Here is a 24,800-nt window from a genome sequence, read left to right as displayed (position 1 = left end):
ATTTTATATGTAATCGGGACAGAGCAATACCCGAACCTGTCCCAGGTTAAAAAAAAAAAAAAATCTCATACCTATCACAAACCCATATATTAAATTTAAATCTCATCCCATTAAGGACGGGGCGGGTACCCGAAAAAGCCCATCCCGTTGTCATCCCTACATAGCATCCGAATATCGATTGCTTTCCAGCCACATTTGTGGTAGGTAAGAATGGTTTTGGTGAACAATCACGTGCAGATAAAGTGGCATAGCAGTTTAAATTACAATGAGCACCCATATTATACTAGTTTTAAAAATATTACCACTCAAGAGTATATTTTGGGTCACCCTGTAACCCCCGAGTAAATCGAAAACAGGGCAACAAGGGTAAGAAAAACTGCATTCAGACAGAAGGCAGTCACGCCTATGCATGCCTCAAGTAGGTAGCAACAAAAAATAATATGTTAGGGCCCAGGAGTCAGGACCGGCTGTCATCGAATGTGCCCTTAAATGGAAGAGACATAACGTGGTCCCTATTCACCCCCAAAAAGTGAACAGCTTTTATGTCCTTCCTAAGTCTTACCAATCATGTCCCTTGTGTTACCCAATCAGTCAATTGTCCACCACCACCCACATGGATATACTGTAACCCAACCCCAGACCCCAGGCTGATCCCAGACGAGAAGGGAATGACCTTGAAAATAACATACCACACATAGAATTTCCTTTTATTTTTTATTTTTTTTTATTTATTTTTCTGAAGCAGTTGATGGGTTGCTTTCACTTGCAAAGAAAAAAAGAAAATCGGAGAAGGGTACATTAATTTGATGGTTAATGTGATTTTGGGTTATCTTCAAAATCCAAAAAGCTTTGAGTTTTCAAGTAGGGACCGAGCATAGAGGCATGTTATTTGGTGGGGAAAGGCCAAGGTTGAAATTTAATTCCAATGGGCCACTCTCAACATCAAATTCCATCTTTTGGGTTTGTCTTTTCCAACCCAACCTGGAAATGAAAGACGACTGTGCATTATGGAATGAAAGTCTGTGGCCTTTGCAAAAAATTTCTTAGAGATTCTATATTGTCTTCCTTCCTTTCATGGATGATATTTCTTTTCCATTTTTCTTTTTTGTTTTTTAATTTCATTGATAAAAAAATATGATTGGAATGCGCATGAGATTATGTGTTCTTTTTATATTCACACGACTTAGGGCCCACTTCAATGGATCGTCTAAAATCTAAATAACCCAAACAAAAATAAATAAATAAATTTGAAAAAAAAAAAAGACAAAGTAGCTCTTTATAAGCTCATTTGATAGTATTTTTCTTCAAAATGCTTTTGTAATTTAAAAATATATATATATTTTTGAAGAATTATTTATCAAGTGTATTACATCCGCGAGGGAAATAAGTGTTTTTTTAACGATTTAAAAATTTCTCTTAATAATGATGCTCCCTCTTTAATATTTTTCATTGTTTAAAATTTTTTATCTTTCAATTCTTTCCTATAAACAAGTCAAAACACATGCAAAATGAATATATCGTGACTCTCCTAACGAGTATATCAATGCAATTTACATGCAAATGCAAACATTCTCTAATAAAAATTATATCAATTTTCAACTACACAAATCACAAATTCAAATATTATTTACTTTCTAAACCACTTTAGAGATTATTTCAAATTATTGCAAGGATTATTAAGCAAAATTTTAACTCAAATTCTCTTATAATATATTTATTCGAACAACATGACTTTCTTAATCTAAGATAAACGCAAAGAAATTAAGTAAAGAAGATATTAAGATTATAAGTATAATGATACTAAGATTTAATGTGAAAAATCTTTGAGAAATAAAAAACCATGGGTTTACAAGCGATTAAGAGCATCTACTATGAAGAAAAATCAATTGAGTACAAGGTTTTACCAGCTCAATTCTATCAATCTTTCCCAGACTACTTGACTAACACCTTCCAACTTCGACTACACATCTTCTTTCAAAACACATTTGTAGTTCACATCAAGTTCAACCTCAATCTTTTCTTGAGTTTGTACAAGAAGAAATTGAATTTTAATACAAACACAAATCAAATGAGAATAAAAGAAATGGATGGAAGAATCCAAATGAATCAACTCTTTTCTTTTTTAGAAAATCTTATGAAAAAACTAATTTGTAGATAAAAACTAAAAAGAATTTTCTTGACAACCAAACATAACCACTATGGATTGAAGAGAGAACTCGAGAAAATTAAGAGTGACAACTACTTTTTTTCTCTAGCCCCATAATGAAAATTTTGGGTTTAAATAAGAAGAAGAATCCTTAATCCAATAGTTGAAAAAAGATTAAGTTGAAGATAAATCGATTTTATATAAATTGGGATCAATCTTGAAACATGACACAAAAAATACTTTTTTTTTTTTTTTTATAAAAAAAAACAATTATCCAAGTCTCCCAAAGCTTATTTAAAAGATTTCTATTAATTTTGAAAAACATGGTTGATTTTATTTTCTCCATTCATTACCTCAACTAAATACTTTAACCTTTACACGCTTTCAATACCTTGAAGTTTTTTATTATGCAAACAATTGAGAAAAGATTTGAAAGATTCAAGTTGGGAACACATTTGGAGATTTTGATTTTGAATTACCATCCTAACTAAGAGTCTGTTTGATAGTGATTTTAGAAAGCGCTTTTAATATTTTTAATACTTAATTTTTTTTATTATTATTTAAGTATTAGAAATATTAGAAACGTTTTTTAGAATCACTTCTAAATATACTCTAAAGCACTCATAAAAGTAAAATATCAATCTAAAAGTTGGATATTTGGAGGTTTTGTTAATCTTTATTATGTAAAAATGGAATAAAATTATTATTATTTACGTATAACCAAGGCATGTAGAAATGATTGACTTTTATTCTTAATTAAAATCAATGATATTAAACTTATTGAAATCGGATAAAATTTATAATTTAGGAATAACTTGTTTGGGCCCCTCTAAATAATTCCCTTAACCAAGACTTGAACTCACCACAACCATTTACCAATTTACCTTAAAACCCTAACGTTATGTTTGGTTCCGAAAAGTACAAAGAAAAGAAAAAAAATTGTCAAGGAAAATGATTTTTTTTCATATTTGGTTGTCCTATAAAATATTTTAAAGAAAATTAAATATAATTAAAATTAGTTAGATACTTATGCATTTTCAAATTATTTAATCTTTATAGTGATAAGTTAAAATAAATAAAATGAGTTTGAAGTAACAAATAAAAATAATTTATCATCTTTAACTTTATATTTAATTTTCCTTCACTTTTTTTTTTTTTTTTAATTTTTCCTCTCTATTTTTTTTCATTGACATTGACATTTTCCCTCAAATTTTCACCTTCTGCTTTTCATTATGAATACCTATTTAAACTTACAAATCCAATGAAAAAATAAGTATGTGGACAGCTAGAGGAGATCATTTTGAGAAGTCCAAATTTTAAGGGGTTTTACCCATCCTTGCTCAAGGATATACTCAACTGGAAGATAGTGAAAAAAACTATGGTTTAAAAGCAACCAAAAATTATAATCCGACCTACCGGATTCGAACCAGTGACCTAAGGATTACTAACAGGCTGACCCACTACAGTCCTCCGCTCTACCAACTGAGCTAAGGTCGGTTTGGGTATGGAGCCTACAATTGTAATTAACCTATTAAAAAACGGTATGTTTCCTGTGAATAAAAGCTTATGCATTCTGTGAGATTTGCTTTCATACAAAAGACAGCACTCTTTACCACATTTGAAATACTTACTCTAATTTTAATTTTCGACTTATATAGGGTGGTTAAGATTACAATTAGATTCAAACAAAAATCTTCCAAGAAAAGGATGAGCATGTTATTTTGGTCACGAAAAATGAGTGACATTTATTTTTTTTTGTTTTTTACTTAAAGTAATTTGTTTTCAGAATTTAGTACGTTTGTTTTTCTAATTTTATTACTGAATTTTTAAATTTTTTGACTAAATAGAAAAATCAAACTTTTTAAATCTCCCCAAATCAACCTGACGCCCAACCCAAGCCCATCCTCTACAATGTTGCAAGGCAAGCACGCGCAAACAACTGAACCCATCTACAATAACCTTGAGATCGGAGTCCGTGATGCCAAGGTAAAAGGATCGGGAAACGGACTACGACAGGTCCAACTCAACCAACCGCGAGAACCTCGCAGCCATCTTGCGAAGCATGAGAGGCCCCGTCCTAGTGCACAACTTCTTCTGCTTGATGCTCTGCAAATGTAACCATCTCTTGCAAACCAACTCGAAGACCTCTTTATCCTTGTTGCTCTGCAGTTTCGCCAGAACCGCCCGAAGCTCGTCGTCCGTCAACACCTTGTTGATGTAAAACCCAGATGCCTCCTCCACCCCACCATTGACGATGAAGAAATCCCAGACCCCAACCCTAGGGGGGAAGAGAGAAAACAAAACCCTAATTTTGAAATGGAGGATTACGGCCAATCGAAACCCTAATTTGCTCTTCGACGGAAGGCCAAAATAGAGGATAAAAAGGAGGAAAGTGGGAGTGAAATTACTAGAATAATGCTTAATATAAAAAAGCATTTAAAAATAATTTGATTTAGGTTTTATCAATCCATTATTTTTTAGATTATTAAGTTTAAATATTTTATTTTAATTATATAAAAAATAAATATATTAATTATTTTTTGTAAGGATGATAATAATAAATTATTTATTAAAACAATTTTATTATTTTGAATTTTTAGAAATACGTTAAATTATATTTTTTTAATACATTAAAATATTAAGATATTGATTTTCAGTTTAATGCTTAATATTAAAAAAATAAATAACTTAATACTTAATAATATTAAGCATTATTTAATATCAAGTTAAATATAAATTCTATTTAGAATTAAGCTGGAAAAAACAAATCCCACCTTAGCAAAGTTTTGATAGTGTTTTCAATTAGAAACATTTTAAAATTAATTTTATTTTAACATATTCAAAACTATAATTTTTCTTATTTATAACACACTAATAAATAAAAATAAATATGATGAACTAAGTACTTTTCTTCACAAATAAAAGGAGAAGAAACAGCCGATGCCAGCAAGACTCTAATGACTAAACCATCAAGTCACAAAATTTCCCATTATTATCGAAATGAAAAGCAACTTCCCCTTTATTATTTCCAAAAATATTATGGGGCCTGGGCATAAATCATTAAATCGCATCTTTGCTTAGGAAAAATCATATGCTGCCACATATATAGAAACAGGAAATGGTAAATAGCATACAGGGTGCCAATTGCCATCCGTCATCCCACTTTTCAAACTTTATGTTCCCATCGAATAAGTTTCAATTCTAATAATTTGCTAAAATGTCAAAATTGCCATGATCATTGATAGAGATTAGATTCCCGTATTGTCAGTGGAGCCCACTGGATTATGGAAAATTGAGATTGGTCCCTGGACTCTACCGCAAAATATTCTGCTCCACTTGGCTTGTAGTTCCTTTCCATGCCCCAACGTCATTTCCTGCCATAGAAGCATGGCATCTATGGCTTCTTCTTCTTCTGCACGGTCAAATTCGCTGGCAAACTCATGGGATCATCCGAGGATTCCTTAAACAAAGCCTTTAAGCTAAGGTTTGATTACGGGGAATATATATATAATTTAACAATATGTGACAAAAGCTTTTCAGCTTATACTCATCAACTGTTGGATTGAAGACGGTGCCGTTGAAGGCCTAACTAACACATCCAAGTTTACTGGTAAATAAACAAAGCAAACTGGGCGGTTGACAGTTATTTGTTGAGCAAAGGAAAAGCTGCGGGTCCTCCAAAGGACGCCCTCTTCACGAACCTACCCTTCATTCTGGGTCTCTTCTCTGCGTTCAGTTTCCGAACCTCATATCTTATTTTCTTGGAGAAGAGTCTTGTTCGCCGTTTTTCTCTGTATCTGGACACTCTTGCCTCTCTACCTCCATCTCCCATTGCTGCCTGTTGTTCTCCCATTCCACCAAACTCTCCATATGGATGATGGACTTGTATTCCACAAGTGCCCTGAAGAATTCACAAACAAACACGTCAGTTCACGTCAATAACGGGCGAATGATGAATCGATGATTTTACCGGAGAGAGGCATAAAGAAAGAGCAATTATCATTACAACTGTACTTCTCTCTTCCTGCTCGATTTGTTTCTATCAGTCTGAATTAATTTGGTAAAGGATTACGTATTGGAAGTTTTGGGTTTTATTGGTGGTATCAGGAACTGAAGGGTAATCGTACTCCCCACATTCGAGGGTTACAGTTGGTTTGTCGTGACTCTCCCATTGCTGCAGTCGGATGGGAAGAAGACGCAGTATTATGTGCATTGGAATCCAACGATTCCCCACTGAGTTTGGCTTATTAAGCAGCTGCTTAGTTGGGCTAAGTGTTGTGAGATTGAGTAAAAACTTTCAGATCTTAGATCTTCTGCTCCAGACCATATATGAATTAATAAAAAAAATGAAGTGGGTACATGCGCTTAAAATTGATAGAGCATGGAGAAAAGCATACATACCAAGCAGTCAGGCCAGCAGTCATCGGGGTCGAGTTCTGGGCGATGGCCGTTGGTCCATGGAGACCCTTGGCTGGCCCAGGCTGTAATGATTGCCTCATAATCAAGCCTCAATAATATCTTATTTTTCTTCTTTGGATCATCTACTTTATTATTCATGTCCATTGCTCCCACTGCCACTTTCTCCTCTTCCTCTTCGCATGTTGCTGCAGACCCGTAGTCGAAGTTCAACTCAAAGGGCTCTCTTGTCATGTCGATCTCTGCATCGGCTTGGCAGGCCATTACACCTCCTATGTCTTCTTCCTCTTCAAGCTTCACTCTTCCACTGTGTAAAGAATACTCCACCGACTCCTTCTCTTTACAATCTATTAGCCCCAAACCTTCCATGCCAAAAGATTCATTGTCAAGGCCCTTACCCAATAAGCTTTCTACATCAGCTGCAAATTCTGCAAGATCCATGTCTGATGGAAGAAATCCATGTAAAGAATCCACATCATGACCACGGCCAGCTACCAAGGCTTTCGTTTCGCTTCTAGTGACATCTGCAGTTTCTGTATCGTTAGCAACTGTTGTTACAGCTTCATTCGAATTTGTTGACGCGCAGAGCTCCGCAACAAATGGATCAAATATCGGAACCCTATAAAGAAGCTGCTCTTCGTTGTCATCGTACGACGTTTCATCGGCTCCGATCTCCGGTACGAACGGAAGGGGGTTTCGCGTGAGTTCATCTGATTTAAAAGCTGGATGTGCTGCAGGCTTTCCATGTCTCGGTGTCCGAGCCTTTCGAGTGAAACCCTGGTGCCATGAGGGCATAGAGTTCTCCAGTGAATCCGCCCCCGGGAGTTTGAGAGAGGCTGTTTTAAGGCGAACCCTTTCATGCCTACGAGCCAGAGGGTTGGCCGAGTGCACCGACATGTCGCACGCCTGGCACAAGAAGGCATCATCGGCAGCACAGTAAAATCGAGCACGCTTCCGTATGCAGCTATCACAGGCCCTGGCCGTCTTGCCACCGACGGCGTTCGCCACATTTTTTTCAGAAATCATCAGACAAAAAGCTGATCCAAAATCAAACCTGGAACCTCAACAACACAAACACAAGAAGATCAAACTAAATCTTAATAGGAAACGTTGGGAGTGAACTTTCTCGGTTTAGAGACCTACAAAATGGTACAATTATTGGGTACATGGAGAGTGGGTGTGACCCACACACCGCGCTTTTACAGGCTATTTAACAGTCCAGCCCTTGCCTTCGATGCACTTTTGGGAGTTTCCAGCAGAGGAGGATTTCGCTTTTGGACCCACGACCCACAACAAGGCCTTATCTCTTCTCCCATTGGCTCAACCTATAAAGTTCATCCTAATCTGCGCCTTCCCATTGGCTACCTCTCTCATCAATGGATTTCTGGTGGGGGCCCTTGGCTGAGGATGAGAATGAGTCATTGATACCATCCATCCTTTCCTGGCTAAAATTTGAACGAGACCCTTTTGTTGCTTTGCCTTCTTCTTCGAGTATACCCCTGCTTTCCGTTGAGGTCGGACTCCTCCCTGCGGTCCCCCTCTCAATCTTTCCATGCCCAATCCATTTTAGCCACCTGCCACTAAGTGAATTTCCACATTTAATTGTCAACTTTCCAGTAAAGTTTCACCATTTGGGATTGATTGATTGAACTTTTAAGCAACTCTACTTTTATCTCATTTGAATTTTGATATACTCTTCAAAATTCCAGATCCTAATTCTATCTATGAAGCCCATAAGCTAAAATTAGCTGAGGAGGGGACAATGACAAAAGGAAATTACCCTCTTTGTAAACGTTTTATTGTTTTTCTACAAGTCCAAATATCCATTTTTCTTTGAGCTTGTGCTAAATATATATATATATATATATATATATATATATATATATATATATATTTTTTTTTTTTTTTTTTTAATAGGAAAGACAGCTTCATTAATTTTCCTCAAAATCATCTAAAAAAGAAGCCAATTTTTCTTCAAGACATTTATCCGTATCAGCATCACTGAGGAGTATAATCATTTCTTGTTACTTTAATAGAAATAAACCATTAGGTCTAAGAAATTACCTATAAAATTATTGTCTATGTTCCCCGTCTTGTAGATTGATGGTTACACGCAGAACTGAATGTCATTGTTCGGCTATCTAGCTAACATATCTTCAGGCAACGTGCCAAAGTGGTGTGCAACAAAGTAACCTCGTCCACAGTGCCGGGGTTTTGTTTAAATGGAGAGTGACTTTAATAGTCACATATATATCTCAGCAGCAAGTCTTTTCTCCAAATATGTTGAAGACGATATATTTGGTATATACATATGTTATTTACCCTTATTTTCATGGGGAGAAGATATTTATCTTCAAAGGATATTTATACTAGGACTTCTTGAGATATTTATGAAGTCATGGATTCCTTCAACCTTTTGATATTTATAAATTCATGGAGTCCTTCAATCTTTTGGAAAAAATAATTCATTTTAAATTTTGGGCAAACTTATTATTATTAGGAAATGGAGGAGTGATTAGACTAACTGATACTTGACCGTTTGTTTTAGATGGAAATGAAATGAAACTTCGAAATCCAAGACAGGTAAGGCCGCTCACAATTGATTCTAGGGATCAGTGGGCTGTTGTTGAATGCTTCGGGGTCAATCTTTGAGAATTGTAACTAGTGGGTGCGTGTTTCTTTTTAATTTTACTTCCACTTCGCTTTAATTAGTGGTCCAAATGTCTTTGCAAATATGGGAAATGAAATTGAAGAGATGGATATCGGATTCTGATAATGATAAAATTAGGATAAGATTTTGACTTATATCTCTTCAGATAAACACACCATGCCATGTCATTAGGGTTAAGACAGCCCTCTCCTTCAGGAGACTACTCAGTGTATGTGCACCTCACCCTTTCCATACATGGAGTGCAACCATGTCAGGGAAAGGTGGATTGCCTTAGTTAGCGCTTTTCACTTGAATTCGAAAGAAATCAATCAATTAGAACTCATATCCATTATTGCCAAAAGCACTTCCCAACAAAAGTTGAAATATTCTACAGTAACAGGCATAAGCTTTTCTGGGCATCAGGACGTCTGTTCTGCAGAACGAGTACACCACCACATGGCGTTTTACACCGTCGAGTAAATCTTCTTCTGTCTCGTTGTTCTTTTCCCATTCATAGCCACACGATAGTTCTTTTTCAACGGGGACAGCTTACTGGATTTGTCAATGAAGAATTAAGCATGCGGAAAGTGAATTGGATATCTTTACATTTATAATTTTATAATTTTATGACAAATGTGATTGAAAGTCTTCCATTTTTGTAAATGAAATTAAGTATTATGTAAGGACAGCTATGCTGTTGGGCTTGATCAATCTCCACCTTATTTAACAATGGGATCTTTTTTCAGGCTCATTGATTAGTATTTGCCTATGTTTGTTTAGTATCATGATCAGTAATTGACAGAAATGATGTTGTACTTATCTTATCTCTACATATCAAACCCACACAAGAAAATCTTTGTGGAGTTTGGACTTTTACACGGAAAAGCTTCATAAACTCATGGACTTGACAAAGACATCTCCGTCCATCTCTCTCTCTCTCACATTCCACATTGAATAGGAGGAAAGTTAAGTTCCTGACGCTATATAAGTATAAACTTTTCGTAACCTATAAACGCATTTTAAAGTCGTGAGGGATCTTTTGACTCAAAGCAAACAGTATCTACACGATTGAGACCAGACCATTACAAATAGTATTAGAACCGATCTCCAACTTTAGTGTAGGGTTTGTTTGGCCATATAGGGGTGGTGTTCATTTGTTTGGTCTCACAATCCCGTGAGACACAACGAGAACGTTATGTCTGTATTGGGGGGAGGTGTTTGTGACATTTCACATTGGATATGGGAAAGAAGTTCTTGGTACTATATAAGTATGAACTTTTCATAACCTTGTAGACGTGTTTTAAAGTCGTGAAGGTCCTTTTGGATCTAAAGTGGACAATATCTACACAGTCGGGAGTGAATTGCCACAAACGGTATTCGTCTATTTGGCCCCGCAATCCCGTGGGACACAATAAGGATGTTATATCTATATAGGGGGGTGTTTATGACATCCTACATCAGATATGAGGGAAAGTTTTTGGTGCTATATAAGTATGGACTCTTCTTAACCCTGCAGATGCGTTTTAAAGCTAGGAGCGGGTCAGATTCTCGACTGGCAAATCAAGTGCTTGCTAACGACATCATTTGATAATGAATTCAGTATTGAAAATTTTAAAATTGAACTAGAAAATAAATCCAATAATAATTAATAACTTATGTTTAATTTAGATATCCAAGCAAAGATAAATCAACATTATGATAAAAATTAATAATAGGAAAACTTGAAATTAAAGTAAATTTCTAAGTTTGGAAACCAGAGGAAAATTAAAAGAGAAAGGATAACACTGAATGAATTTAAATGAGTGAATTTTAAAAGGTTGTAGAAAAAAGATAATTCAAATGAATTTTTTTAGAATTAAAAAGTGCCCTGTTTGTAAGCTTTTGTTTCTTGTACAATTAATTCTTCATCATAAGTCTAAAAATCACCCGACATAATTATTGGGTCATTTACAAAATTCTTCATTGCTTTATAGATCTGTTCATTTAATTTTTAGATAATGACTCTAAGTTATGAATCAAGAATTATGTCTACTAAGATCATGATTGTGTCCTCGATCTCGATCATGTCAATGATGATATAAGAATATGAAATTTATTTCATGCAATAAAATAGGCCTAGTAAGATGAGGTGAATACAATTTTTCAACAAAAGATCATTATTTTTTTCATCTACTAGAAGATATGAAATTAATTCAAAATATTTAATTAATCAATATTCTTGATATTTGTTGTTGTAGAAGCATATTCAAGACATGACAAATAGTGGCTATCTTTTCAAGCATATCCTTTTTAGAAACTTTTTCTCTACTTAGCTTCAATTTGAAGCTCATTTTGGATAATACAAGTTGTAGTCACTAACATAATTAAAAGTATTAGGATTTCAAGTGCATCTAATTATAATGTGTTATAAGAAATATTATCATTTTTTGGTTATCATGTCATTCCCTCAGATAATTCTAAACGATGAAAAGGCCTTTGACCATGAGACACTTTTTCATTCTTTGTTAATGTGATGACAAAGGGTTATGAGTGTGGTAATGTAGGATGCTATGTTTCCTATGCCAAGACAATAAATTTAAGCTTTGCAAAATTCAATTCTATTAGTAAACTATATATTAAATAATTTAATCAAAACATATTTAAATTTTTTGAAATAAACTTTCAACAAAATTTTGCTTGAATGGAAATTCGTGGGGTAAAATGAACAAAATGATTTGACGATATTTTATCAAATTAATAAATATAATATTCAATAAAAATTTAATATCTTAAATGAATATACCATAAAAAATTAGAAATTATCTACATAATTTCTAATGATGATTAATTGTAATGGATATAGGTTTTGAGCACAATTATCCCTGCGCTTGGTAAAATAATTTAGTCTTTTTGTGTTATCGCGAAATGAGTCTCCTGCATTCTCGAGAACACGAACATTCTTATTCAACTACAATATGAATGATTAGGAGGCACACTCATCAATAAAGGATATGTTTCTTCCTTGATAAATTATAAAAGGTTAAGAACCTTCCAAAGAGAACTTTTCGAACAAAAACAATAATATAAATAGAAATTGTCTACATAACTTAATATAAATAACATTTATTCTATGAGATAATGTAAATAACATTTATATTAAAAAGATAATAATTAGAAAACCAAAATAATTAACATTAATTTAAAAAATAACTGTAGAGAGAAGACAAGTAAGGGTGACTATTCTCCATATTTCTTCCTCAAGATATTGGAGCTCCATATCTTTTCGCATGATTTGCATATTGGTGATATTTCTTCAAAATGTACCCCATTGATTCATATAAGCTTTCCATAAATTTGCACAATTAGTTCTTCATTGTAAACTTAAATATAATTGGCTAATTGTGTAGTTATCACAAATTACAAAATCCAATGTGAATTTATAATAAGAAGAAGAAAGTTGTTGGAGTTTCTTCTGTTCTCAATTCAAGCACGGGCCCAAAAGTAAAGACCAACGCAGCGGGACCGGACCCATAAAGTTTTACTCCGGCCCATGAAAGTTTAATAATGAATTTTCAATTTTCTAAAGGACCGCCGATAAGGTCAATTTAGTAATTAAGAAGTAGGGTTGCTTTTGCTCTGGAGTGGTCTCTAGCTAAATCCCAGAGATGGACTGATCGAATACCGGGAAATTTTCGCAAGCGTTCCCCTTGATTCTCTCGAGTTTCGAACACTTCGTGATTGTAAGTTTTTTCTCCTCTTTCTGCTCCGTCTTCGTTTGGCTTGATGGAGAATTATTCCTTTGAGGCCTCAAGTATTTTTTTCGCCGGAATACTTTTTCTAGGAAATTTTCTCCGTCTAGGGCAAACGGCCAAAATATTAATATTTTCATTTAACCTTTTCTTTTGCTGTTTAAAGATTCATTTATGATATCACTGTTATCCATCTGTTTGATCGTGGCCTCCAAGAAATGTAGTGATGTTTTGAAGGGGAACGGGCTTCTAATATGTTGTTTCAGATCAAAGTAATGATGTATTCTTGTTGCTTTTTTTGTTGGAAATTATCTATAGTTTAGAAAGCCGGATTAATTTTTTGCGCTTTGTTATTCTATGTGTTCTGTCCAGTTTGGAATTCCATTTTGCGCTTGATTTCCTGGTGCCATAGTGTTAACTTTGGTAATTATTGAACAGCATTCTTATCATTTATTTATTTAGAGCACAAAATTAGATCTGGCTCATTCTGTAGTGAGCTAGCTTTGAGGCAAGTAAATTGAGGAGTAGCTCATTGTTTCAATAGATTACTTGTTACAATTCCAGTTGTGGCCAGGACCAATGTAGTATGAGTTGTTTGGTGTCTTGCCAACCAAGAACCTATCAAACCTGAATATAGTCACATTTTTTCAACCATAATTGAAGGATGAGTTAAGGGCCATTTGTTCTGTTTGGCTTAGGGAAGGTGGTCTTGGAACTCCTTAGGGTTTAAAAAAATGGGTAATGATCACTGGCCTTCAGGTGAGTTCCTGAATTTTCCAATGCCTATGATATATTGATGATTGCTTGTGTTGGTTGGCAAGAGAAGTTAAATCCAAATGGTGAAATGGATATCACCCTCAACATGCTAAGGTGGGGGCTAACCTTCACTTGCTATGTTGAGATGTTACTTCCCCACCTTTAATCATTAACTTCACTTGATCTATTCTCTCCCTACTAAGGGAGTGCCTCCAAGAATGTGGATGTCTGAAGGCATTATTGTGACACTAGAATATCTTCTGACTTTTGTGCGCAATGCCCTGATGCCTGACACTTGCCTAACTCTAGAACAAGGTTCGAGGAGCGTGACATGGGCTTCTAGAGGGCTCACTGGCCTGACCTTTGGTATGGGAGATGATTTGAGCATTAATGTTGGAGGATTGTTGAGGCAAGACTAGCCCAACACTAGAGGCCTATTTTGGTTGGATTTAAATAGTTGTGGAGCCATTTGTAGAACGTGTTAGGTTCAAAATCGTGGTATCATGCATTGACTCGAAGGGTTCCGACGCACATCAATCTCGGTGTCTCGGCTCGGTATTGGGCGATACACAAAATAAGATAGTTAAAAAGTTAAAAAAAATTATAAAAGTTATTTTAAAAAATAATATAATTAAATGAGTTAACAAAACTAATAAACTTAATAATATATTAACGTAATAATAAATAGAATGGTTTCATAAATTAGCATATAAAATAATACACCATGTATAGTGCCATTACCATATAAAATAATACATTACATACCATACTTAACATATAAAGTAATAATTTTCAAATTCCCAATTCTAAACACCTTAGCATGCATATAGGGTAAAACAATATATTTTGCCTATAACTTCAAATTCCCAATTAATCCCAAACACGATTAACGCTCACCCACGCCATGAGAGAGAGAGAGAGAGAGGGTTCCCGGTTTGCAGAGGTAGAGAGCCTCCTCTGCCGCACACCCACACCACCATAGATGCTATGGAGATGGAGCAAGGAGAGGCAACACCAACAAGCAAAAATCGCCTTCAATGGAAGAATATGATGTTTCCCACCAATGAGGTAGTCACCACAATGATATCGTTGGCATGAAGGATGTTTTTTTTTTTTTCTTCTTCTTCTTCATCATCATAGGTAGAATAATGGGTCTTGAAAAATTTTTCATTTTGAAGAGAGTTATTGATTTTTTAGAGATTTCTTAATTTTGGTTACTCTTTGTTGTGATTTGGAAAAGAAAGAAAATATTTCGAGGTTTAATAAGAGAATATTTCAATAACTTCGACGATTCAACTTAGAATTTTGAGTGAGTCGACTCAAAATCTCGACTGAGTCAACCGAGTTTAACCGATTCTTGGCCAAGTCTATGTTTTTTTTTTGATAAGCAAGCGAATGTATTAAAGAAGGCTTAGAAGCCGCAAAGCATACAGGTAGTATACGAGGCTACAAACCCCTCAATCAAAAAAAAAAACAACCCAACCCCTAATTGGAGGCTAACCACTCCAAGAAACCTATTAGGGAATTCGACTCCATATCAATGTACACTTTAGCCCAACCCCAAAAGTTATACACAAACGAAGTTTTTAACTTCTGAAAAGCTAACACTCCCCCCTTAAAAGCTAGCCTATTCCTCTCCTTCCATATTGTCCAAAAAATGAATAGCGGGATGGCTTTCCACACTTTTTTCCTTTTTCTCCCCACAAAAGAGCCTTTCCAACTACTAAGAACCTCCTTTACAGAATTTGGAAAGACCCACTGTACACTACACAACGCAAGAATGATATCCCACAATCCTTTTGCCACTGTACAATGAATTAAGATATGATTGATTGTTTCCTCTTCACATCCACACAAGAAACACCGGTTAGGGAATTGCCACCCTCTTCTCTGCAGCCTATCCAACGTGAGAACCTTCCCCCATTCTTGGCCGAGTCTATGTTGAAGCTAGTATTAGGTATCGGACTCGACTTGGAAAGGTTTGAGGCGGATATGACATTTCTCACCAAAAAGGCTATTTGGCTACCCATGTAGCATCATCTCATTGGCTCATAGGTTTGTAACCTGGTTGGCTCTCTTCAAGAAACCCCATAAGTAGGTGCCTAGTTGGTTCTCTTCAAGAAACCCCATAAGTAGGCCTAGAGAATGATCTTTGTTTTTCTTTCTTTCTTTTCTCTTCTTCTGTTTTAATTTTTTTAATTTTTTTGCAATCAATTGAACACTCCTGGTTTGGAAGTTCAGTTCTTTGAATTTACCAAGAATCCTTCATTTGCGAGAACCCCTATAAGGGTTATTGACATATTAGCCATCTCCTTCTCACCCTTTATTCCATAATTCTCAGCCCTTTGAGGGTGACTTCTAATTTTTTCTCCTACTCAATAAGCACTCTCTTGATCAGGACTTTGGTATATAACTTCAGTTTTGTCAAATTAAATTCATTCCATATGCCCTATTTTACTAGCATGGCAATTATTTCGTTTTGTTTAGGGTCATTTATCTTGTGTGGGTTTTTTTTTTTTAATTAAATTATCAAGAAACAACCGGAATTTATTTTGTAAGAATTCTTTTATTGCTTTTCTTTCTTTTTTTTTTTTTTTTGGGGAATTTGATTTTGTTGTTGTCATCTTTTGATTTTTTGCCATAAAAGGTGGGTGCCCTTATTTGCATAGTTCACATGTGTCTTTTACCCATATCTTCAAGAAATAACAAGAAATTATTTGTGAAGAAGCCTTTTATTGCTTTTTGAAACTTGGCTTTGTTGACGTTATTTTTTAGCCTATGGAGATGGGCGTCATTTGTTTTGATCTTTCTTTTCTTTCTATCTCTTTTTTCCCCCCTCTTAGGCTATGTTTGGTTTTTGGAAAGTATTAGAAAACAAAATAAAATATTAAGGAAAACAATTTTCTCATGTTTGGTTTTACAATAGAAAATGCAAAAGAAAGTCAAATATAATTAAAATTATTAAGAAATTAGTATATTTTTAAATTATTGAATCTTTAAATAGAAGAGTCAAATAAGTGAAAAAAAGTTTGAAGTAGTATATAAAAATAATTTATTAACTTTAAACCTATTTCTTGTTTTCCTACTTTTTTTTTTTTTCTACTTTTCCTCTCTATTTTCTTTCCCTTGCATTTTCCTTCAACCTTTCTGAGAACCGAACATAACCTTAAAGTTGAAGAAGAGGGAAGCTTTTACTGTTAGAAGTTTTACGTGAATTGTACTTAACCATTTCTTCATTGAAATTTATCATTTCACTTACAGATGTGGAGACTAGTTCATTTCTCCTCATGGGATCCTTTCATTGCCAAAGGGGAAAAGAGAGATATTGAGTGAGATTAAACTGACTACCAGAGACTGTTTACTGCTTGGCTCCTAAATATGAACTCCAACCACTTTGAACTATTGAGAATTATTTTTATGTAGGATTATTTGGAAGTAATGAACTTTTTTTTTTTTAAGATGGTAAACTGGAAATTTTACTTCTCATATTGATGAATGATTAACATGGTGGTTGGATGGAAGATTAACTGGGGAAAATAATCAATCTTCATTTATCAGATCTGTTGCCCTTAGTGATTTAAATGGACCAAAAGATGTGATTTTAACATCTAAGCTACTCCTTGGGTAGCCAAGATGTGACACCAGACATTTTAGTTATTGATTAGGATTTGCTGGGTTGTCTGCCCTTCTTTGATGCGGAGCTATGATTATGGTGGTTTGTGAAAATAGACATCCATTTCTATAATGCATTGCTCTTCAATTCCATTATTAGCACCATGAAAGAAGTGCAGAAATTAATTAAAATCAAGGATGTTTTTGTACCTTCGTCGATATATGTATTTGAGCTGCTTCATCTTTGCGGTTGAAGATAATTTGTTATATCGTTGTTCTCTACGGTCTAGCTTGAAAATGTCAAACTTGTACTGTCTTAGGTGACTGTGATACCATTTCTGCAGGATCTTGAGCATGGCAGGTAGAAACCGTATGCCTCGTAATCCTAATGGTTTCCGAGGTTTTCGTGATGGCCCTCCTAATCCTGATGGTTTCCGAGGTTTTCGTGATGGCCCTCCGCCTGTTTTGAACCGTGGACCAGGACCACTTCCTCTTCACCCTGTAGCTCTGGAGGAGGAACTTGAACTTCAACATAGAGAACTCCAGAGGATTGTTGCGGAGAATCGGCATGTGATTGATGATAATACAATGCTTCAGAGTGAGTTGGCAGCTGCGAAAGATGACATTCACAGATTGGGTCAGATCATTCCGAAACTCCGTGCTGACAGGGAGGTACAGGCCAGGGAGTTGATTGACAGAGGATTGAAGCTAGAAGCTGATCTCCGTGCTGTCGAGCCTCTGAGGACTGAGGTTATTCAATTAAGAGCTGAAGCCCAGAAATTAAACGCTTCACGTCAAGATTTGTCTGCACAAGTTCAGGGTCTCACGCAGGATGTTGCTCGATTGCAAGCTGAGAATCAACAACTTATTGCCATGAGGGCTGATATTGATAGGATGCGCAAGGAACTAGCAGAGGCCAGGTTCATAGTTAGACTTCTTTTTATTTAATTAATCCATTCTAGGTGAAGTCCTTATTGTTTGCATTCTTTTCCTTTTCATATCTTTACCCTTGTTGAGAGGCTGGGTAACAACCAGTGGGATAAAAAAAAGACAGTGCTTTGTCTGTATTAACTGGATTGGCTATACCATTTGTAGGAGAGCTTTTGAATATGAGAAGAAAGCAAACGAGGAGCAATTAGAACAAAAGCAAGCAATGGAAAAAAACCTCATTTCGATGGCTCGCGAAATAGAGAAACTACGAGCTGATCAATTGAACACAGATAGGAGAGCAAGGGGACTAGGTAACCATCTTCTGCTGCTGGTGCTTTTGTTGTTTTTATGATGATGATTATCATTTTTGTGATGGTGATATTATTTGCTTTATTATTGTTGTTGTTTTTGTTCTCATTATTATCATCATTATTTGTTTTTGATATGTGCCCCATACCTTCGAAGCCTTCTAATGTTCTTAACCACTGGAAAGCTTGTTCTTTTTTTGTTTTTTTTTCATTTTTTAAGCTTCATTGTCTTTCTGTAGGTGGTGGTGGTGGTTATGGACTGCTGAATGGAAGTCCTGAGATGAGATATCCAGGTGGTGCATTTGGTGATGGTTATGGTGGAGTCTGGGGACCATATGATAAGCGTGGTCCACCCCGACGATGATCTGTTATGAAGGCCTGTGGAGTTGCTCTGGTGGTTGGATTTGCATCAGCGTTTTTGGTGACTGGAGTGAGAAACAGGAAATTGTTAAACTGCGGGGTAGCTTGTCTTTGTTCCTTGCTAGTCTAGACTTTGTTTTCGGCCTTCTGTTTTAAACAACATTCATACTAAACTAGAAATGAGCTGAGGTATTACTTTCATTTTCATTATTATCATTATTATATGTGTTTAGAAAAATAAGCGGCTGAAAAATGGGAGTTAACGAAGCAGAGAAACATCTAGCTGTGTTTATTATTGCTTATACCATGACCTGTCAAAATTACTAGTTTGGGGCATATGCATGCTTCCCTTCGTAGAATTAGAAGATAGAAAGTACGTCTTAGGGTGTTGGACTGCCTCTTATGTGTGGAGAGGCTTTCAGGTAACAACTCAGTGATTTGAGTGAATATGCCTCGAGAGAAAGCTTGGCGTTATGAAGGTTGCGTAAGAGTCTAATTCTATTCATTCCAGATTTGTCCTTGTAGCTCAAGGGCTCACGGAAACAAAACACATAGCGGTCTTCAGATGGACCCTCTTATCATTGGCGCTGTTTGGGAATATTGCTAAAGTAATTATTCTGGCTGCAACGGTTGTGGCTAACTCTGAAATCCCAACCACCTTCCTATATCAATGGCCCTTCTATCAAACAACCGAGACCCGTAAAGCATGACAAGGACCCTGGATGTGCCAAATCAATGTCAACCACCGACGGCCAAGTCAAGGCAAAGACAGCCCCACCATTCCTTCTTACTATATACCTCTTTTTGGTGACGCCTTTTGTTTTCTAAAAGGAAAATAAAAAAATAGTAGCCATGGGTTTAGTGTCAAAACTTTGAAGTTTCAACCACTGAAATTGGGATTGGAAGGCCTTCCAACTGGAGCCCCGCACGTCGCACTTGGACGCCAAAGCTAGTTTGACTCATGGGGATTGGTGTAATGCTTTTAAATCTATTCACATCAAATGTTCGTAAAATATTCAGCTCAAGACGTGGAGGCTTTTGTGGTTTTCACTTTCAGCTGCCCAAGCTTTCACAAAGTTCATTAATTTAGTGGAAGGAATCATCTAACCTGTGACTACGACTGGCTTTTAAAATTTTGAGTCGTATTCAGCAGGCCAAAATTGATTCTATGAGCTAGAAGATGTTTGGTCACTGCGGTCCGTCTGTTCTACATACAATTGCAAGAATGTCATTTATCGTCTGTATGAGTTAATTGACCAGAAAAAATGCATCTTCCCTACCTTCCATCGTCAGAAAAAAGGAATATGAATGATTCTAAATATATTATTCCAATGAATACATGTAACTTAAAATAAATTATGACCCGGCGAACAACCTAACTTAAATGGCCAACTACTGAGTAGATTCTCTCTCGAATGGAAAAAGAGAGCTCAGGACATCTCTTTTAGAACCTTTGAAATGGCTCGAATGGTGGAAGGTGTGGTCCGGCAACACCCTCCAATGAGTTTAGCACCCAAATCACGCCATTTTGTTGTATACAACTCAAATTTGTCATCACCGAAACACTTTGATGGCTGCCAATCAAAACCATAGAGAAATTGGTTTAGCGTATGAAATTATAAAAAATTCACAACATAACGGATGAGAAATTTAGTGTGGGACTCACCAGCCATCTCTTGGCTCTACCGTCCCATACCTCACCACTATTGGGATAAACAACTATTGGCTTCTCAGTCAACTGAACATGGAAACAACTAGAAGTTCAATTCATAAGATTATGGAATTTATAAACAGAGAAGGAAAATCCTGGTGCTTTACTTTTTTGTCTAATTATGTTTATCAATTTTATAATATTTATTCAGTAGTAAATTTGAAAGTTACCTCCTTGAATTTGCAGATGAGGCTCTCAAGGAAATGGGGTGGTGCACAATTGATTCCAACTGCATTTACTTTTTTACTCTTATTTATGATATCTAGGCACTCCTTAAAACTCTCTCCTGATGGTGCATTCTCACCATCTACTGAGCTGAAGCAGATCCAAGATGGAATTTGCACATTTTCCTCTTCAAGCAACTCAACACAAGCCTGCAATAAGAGGCCCCGCAAAAAAAAAAAATTGAAAATCTCAGAAACCAAGATGCTACCATTAAATATTGTGATCCAATCTAGACGCAAAAGTTTTAAATTCATTAGCTTATCTCAAGGGTGCAAATCTTTTATTATCTTATAATATACAAATATGAGTTATGACCTGCTAGAAACAAGATGATAATGCGGATAAGTTTAAATATGGTTCAATGATAACCACACTGCTGACCATAAAAGGGTACCGACTTTCAATTGCAGGTTTGATCATACCAGGAGACCCACTTGACAGCCCATGTGGTGTAATTAAACCAGGTTGGCTTATCAAGAAATTCTTTAGCCAGTTTTGTGGGATCCTGGTGCCTGTTAGATAGCTGTGTGACCTGTGTCATACTAGGATACCCATGTCGGTGATTTTCAAGGAAAAAGAAAATCAACTAGGCTAAATGCTCCACATCATTGACCAAATTGAATCACATTCATAGCCATTGTATAGATCCTTTCAGAGTTTGATATTACACAACTTTCTTTACTCTCTGGCGGTCATTTAGCAGAAGTCTCGTGTCCTTTCTACAGAGTAAATTAGCGTCCGAAAATGGACTTCCTTTCACATATTATGTCAATTTCAGAATTTTCATATGAGCAACAAAGGATTAAGAAAAAGGAAAATGACAATACACTGAAGAAGGAATTTTATCTTCTACTGTTAGTAAAAAGAACCATAAAAGAAAGCGCATGCAATCAATGAATAAAATCATGAAAGGTAAAATAGTCTTGGCCCCAGATATGTTGACGGAAACGCGTAGAATTTCTGGCACCAGACATGTCATGGAAAGCACTTACCATTATTCACTAGAGAAAAGTTTAGTCAGACTGCCATTTTTCTTTTCCGTTTTTGGCTGGAAGTCAGAAGACTCAGAACATCCACATAATAAATAATTCTCAAGGGCATTAATCCCGTTCAATAATGTAATCTGATAATCTACACATTTCAAAGTTTAAAATACTGTGTATAATGGACTGTGTAGAAGAGCAAACCTGAGCTTCAAGTTTATTAGGAATGGTCTCAAAGGCCAACAGATCTGGACATGATCTCACAAGAACTTGTAATCTGCGCCGGTGAAAATCCTTCAGCTTATCTAGATTCACATCTGGCCCATAACACCCACTGGAGAAAAAGATAAATGAATTACAAGTAAGATTACAATACAAGTTGTTCATTTAACAAGAACATTATTGTTTATGTAACTGGGATATTGGATATCAGCAACGATTAATCTGTATATGATCCAACTGTTTCTAAGAAAAGAGTTGGCTGATGACTGGCACCTGTATTCTGAACCATCAGCAAGATATGCTCCATAGCTTCCTATGGAAGCTGCGACTAAAGCTCGATTATAGCCATGTCCAGGAACCCTTTTCGTGATATCCCAAAATTTATCACGTGCTTCAACAGCCAATCTGACACTCCTTTCAAGTAACAACTCCCCTTCTTCAATGGAAAGTCCCTTAGACAGAAATCCAGGAATTGTGGCCTGGAAAACAAAGAATGAAGCAATTGTGACATCTTATACAACAAGAAAGCATAGCATGACAATTAAATTCACTTATGAGTAAGTGAAATCAGAAGTCTGAATTCATGAAAAATATTTATGTGTAAGCAAAATTCCAAACATGGGCTACGATTTCTTCTAAAAGACGAGTGAAAAAAGTTTCATAATTAGAACGAGAGAAGGATTCAAGAACAGTTCATCAAGTTATCTTCTCTACCAATTTGTGAGAAATGTAAAGCCATGGTTAAAAATACCCACTTACTCTTTATATGGTCTTTTACTTCTATTCATATGTTAAATTGTCACTTATTTCTAATGTTGTAAAGTATTTATCTCCAGCCCTGCACCCTGTTACAAAAACTAACCAAGTTGTGATGGGAAAGTGCACTGGGCTATCTCCTCAACATGAAACCTAACTATCCCCTAAACATGATGGAATCGGACAAAATTACTGAGAAAACGACAATTTTAAGGCATGGAGAGAGAAATTTTCATCCATGAAGATGAAAGAACCTTTCGGTTTCATTTTTGTCACCGAAGAAAGAGGGAAAATAAAACAGACCAAACACTTTTTTTTTTCCTTCAGAAATCCTTTTCCACAAAAACAAATTAACAGAGTCAAAATAAGAGAAGAACTGTAAGATGTGAGAATCATCCATACCATACTATCAATATTAGATTTCCCAAATTTTGATAAAAAAAAAAACTTTGCAATCGATGATTTCAGTTCCTTTTTCGCTTTACAGAAGAAAATCCAAATAAATTAAGAAAAAGGGTCATATCGCGAAAATGGACAAACCTGGTAAGATGAAGTCACCAATATATCGGCACCAGCCTCCAAATATTCCAAGTGAACCTACAAAACCAACAGTCCCGTTTTCGTAAAATCTCAAATCAAACATCACAACATTATTCACATTATATGAACACACGCAGAGAGAGAGAGAGAGATAAAGAAAGAAATACCCGTTTGATGAGGTCAGGGTCTTTGATCAAACAAAGAGCGCTCCAGAGAGGGTCGTTAATGGTTGCACCATGAATCTCCAACTGGGTTGCGAACCCTCCATCGACCACGGCGCACCCACCAGCCTTCTCTATCAGATCCTCCAACAACGAACTGGTCTTCCCCATGCCCCTTTCTGTATATCTCTCCTCTTCAGATAATCGAAAGAATGAAGACAGAGCCGCGCATGCAAGTTCTGGCTGTCTTTTAAAGCGCGCGGTAGGGTCCGTGGCAAAGGGGGGTTGGTGCCGCGTGAGGTGTCGCGTTTTAAGAAAAACGAGAACGCGGACGTTTTACGGTTTTGGTTCTTCCCTTAGATCTCACTTGTCCCATTTTATGGGCTTGATTCACAAGCCTTTGGTCAGATTACCTACCTCCAAGCTTTTATTATTAGATGCCTGTCTTAATAAGGACGAGTCCTGCGGAATCAGTGTGCTAACAGTTCAATTCTCATGCTTCTTTTTCCGGATGCGTTTGACTGCCGGCTTTCCCGGTGTAAAGGTTGCTTGATTGCAGGCATAAGGTATTAGCTTGTCCCAAGTAGACAAAGGTAGACACAAACACACTGGCTGCCAAGCACCCCATGTGTCAGACCCACCTTCCTCAATGTATTCAATCCATTGAAACCGGATGTTTCATGACTTTGGAACATGAACTTTGATCATTATTTAGGATTTACGGCTCTTGGGAGTTCATTACGTGCTAACTTCTAGGCCGGTTCTATTACCCAGTTTAGGTTTGCATTATTTAAGGCACAATCGCAAAGGAGAAGAGATATTTTCTTTCTTGTACAAGTAAATGCTTTGAACGAAAATAAATAATTGTAAGGTGCAGACATGGTTTGATGGTGAAATGGAGGTTGGTGGCAGTTGAGATCCCTTGACTTTGAATCTGTCTAAACCAAACCCTAGTTACGGGTTCTACCCTCGAATAAGTTTGAAAGCCATCGCAGTGCCTAATTGAAAAGGATATCTCTACATCCTATCTAAAAAAATTGCAAAAATACATGTAGACATGGCTATCATTACCCATGGCTAGTTTTAATAATGTTCAAAATCTACATCTATAAAGCAGGGAGACCTTTTTAAAGCTAGATGACTTGGACATGAGAATGTTGTAATTTAATTAGAGGGAAAAAAAAAAATAAAAAATCAAAGTTCGGCCGATTTATGCTCTTCATTTTTAAGTAGCAAAAGCCTTAAAATCCAGCCAAAAGCATTAATTGGTTCCCCATCCAACTGGGAACAACCCAC

At 36.0% G+C, this 24,800-nt stretch overlaps 3 protein-coding genes and 1 non-coding gene across 4 annotated transcripts; 1 reads left to right on the top strand and 3 right to left on the bottom strand.

The window, feature by feature from the left end:
• Positions 1–3,552: 3,552 nt before the first annotated feature.
• On the bottom strand, positions 3,553–3,643 carry TRNAY-GUA. The gene is given in 2 exon segments: positions 3,553–3,588; positions 3,607–3,643. It is a non-coding gene; the product is annotated as a tRNA-Tyr (tRNA).
• Positions 3,644–5,138: 1,495 nt separating this feature from the next.
• LOC117915910 (zinc finger protein CONSTANS-LIKE 16-like) lies at positions 5,139–7,771 on the bottom strand. The gene is made up of 2 exons (XM_034832044.1): positions 6,548–7,771; positions 5,139–6,047 (listed from the first exon to the last, which is right to left on the bottom strand). Exons 1-2 carry the CDS (start codon positions 7,586–7,588, stop codon positions 5,790–5,792), a joined length of 1,299 nt encoding a protein of 432 aa, XP_034687935.1. The 5' UTR covers positions 7,589–7,771; the 3' UTR covers positions 5,139–5,789.
• A 5,038-nt stretch (positions 7,772–12,809) lies between these two features.
• On the top strand, positions 12,810–19,144 carry LOC117919218 (protein FLX-like 3). Its single transcript, XM_034836356.1, has 4 exons — positions 12,810–12,931; positions 17,653–18,228; positions 18,404–18,549; positions 18,786–19,144. The coding sequence occupies exons 2-4, from the start codon at positions 17,663–17,665 to the stop codon at positions 18,908–18,910; spliced, it is 837 nt and encodes a 278-aa protein (XP_034692247.1). The 5' UTR covers positions 12,810–12,931; positions 17,653–17,662; the 3' UTR covers positions 18,911–19,144.
• A 1,050-nt stretch (positions 19,145–20,194) lies between these two features.
• Positions 20,195–24,033, bottom strand: LOC117919210 (homocysteine S-methyltransferase 1). Its single transcript, XM_034836344.1, has 7 exons — positions 23,511–24,033; positions 23,344–23,400; positions 22,321–22,526; positions 22,030–22,159; positions 20,788–20,991; positions 20,573–20,644; positions 20,195–20,480 (listed from the first exon to the last, which is right to left on the bottom strand). The coding sequence occupies exons 1-7, from the start codon at positions 23,673–23,675 to the stop codon at positions 20,337–20,339; spliced, it is 978 nt and encodes a 325-aa protein (XP_034692235.1). The 5' UTR covers positions 23,676–24,033; the 3' UTR covers positions 20,195–20,336.
• Positions 24,034–24,800: the final 767 nt, after the last annotated feature.

Source organism: Vitis riparia, chromosome 1 (assembly GCF_004353265.1).
Source record: "Vitis riparia cultivar Riparia Gloire de Montpellier isolate 1030 chromosome 1, EGFV_Vit.rip_1.0, whole genome shotgun sequence".
Taxonomy (NCBI): Eukaryota; Viridiplantae; Streptophyta; class Magnoliopsida; order Vitales; family Vitaceae; genus Vitis; species Vitis riparia.
This window is presented reverse-complemented; position numbering and strand designations above follow the sequence as displayed.

Bases quoted from the DNA above. Each gene is read 5' to 3' on its own strand.
- LOC117915910 (XM_034832044.1), bottom strand. From the start codon at position 7,588: ATGATTTCTGAAAAAAATGTGGCGAACGCCGTCGGTGGCAAGACGGCC. The intron at 6,048-6,547 runs GTATGTATGCTT...TGAATTCTTCAG, and splicing joins ACTGCTGGCCTGACTGCTTG to GGCACTTGTGGAATACAAGT.
- LOC117919218 (XM_034836356.1), top strand. From the start codon at position 17,663: ATGGCAGGTAGAAACCGTATGCCTCGTAATCCTAATGGTTTCCGAGGT. The intron at 18,229-18,403 runs GTTCATAGTTAG...TACCATTTGTAG, and splicing joins AAGGAACTAGCAGAGGCCAG to GAGAGCTTTTGAATATGAGA. The intron at 18,550-18,785 runs GTAACCATCTTC...GTCTTTCTGTAG, and splicing joins TAGGAGAGCAAGGGGACTAG to GTGGTGGTGGTGGTTATGGA.
- LOC117919210 (XM_034836344.1), bottom strand. From the start codon at position 23,675: ATGGGGAAGACCAGTTCGTTGTTGGAGGATCTGATAGAGAAGGCTGGT. The intron at 23,401-23,510 runs GTATTTCTTTCT...TTGGTTTTGTAG, and splicing joins ACCCTGACCTCATCAAACGG to GTTCACTTGGAATATTTGGA. The intron at 20,992-22,029 runs GTTTGCTCTTCT...CTCTTATTGCAG, and splicing joins CTAATAAACTTGAAGCTCAG to GCTTGTGTTGAGTTGCTTGA.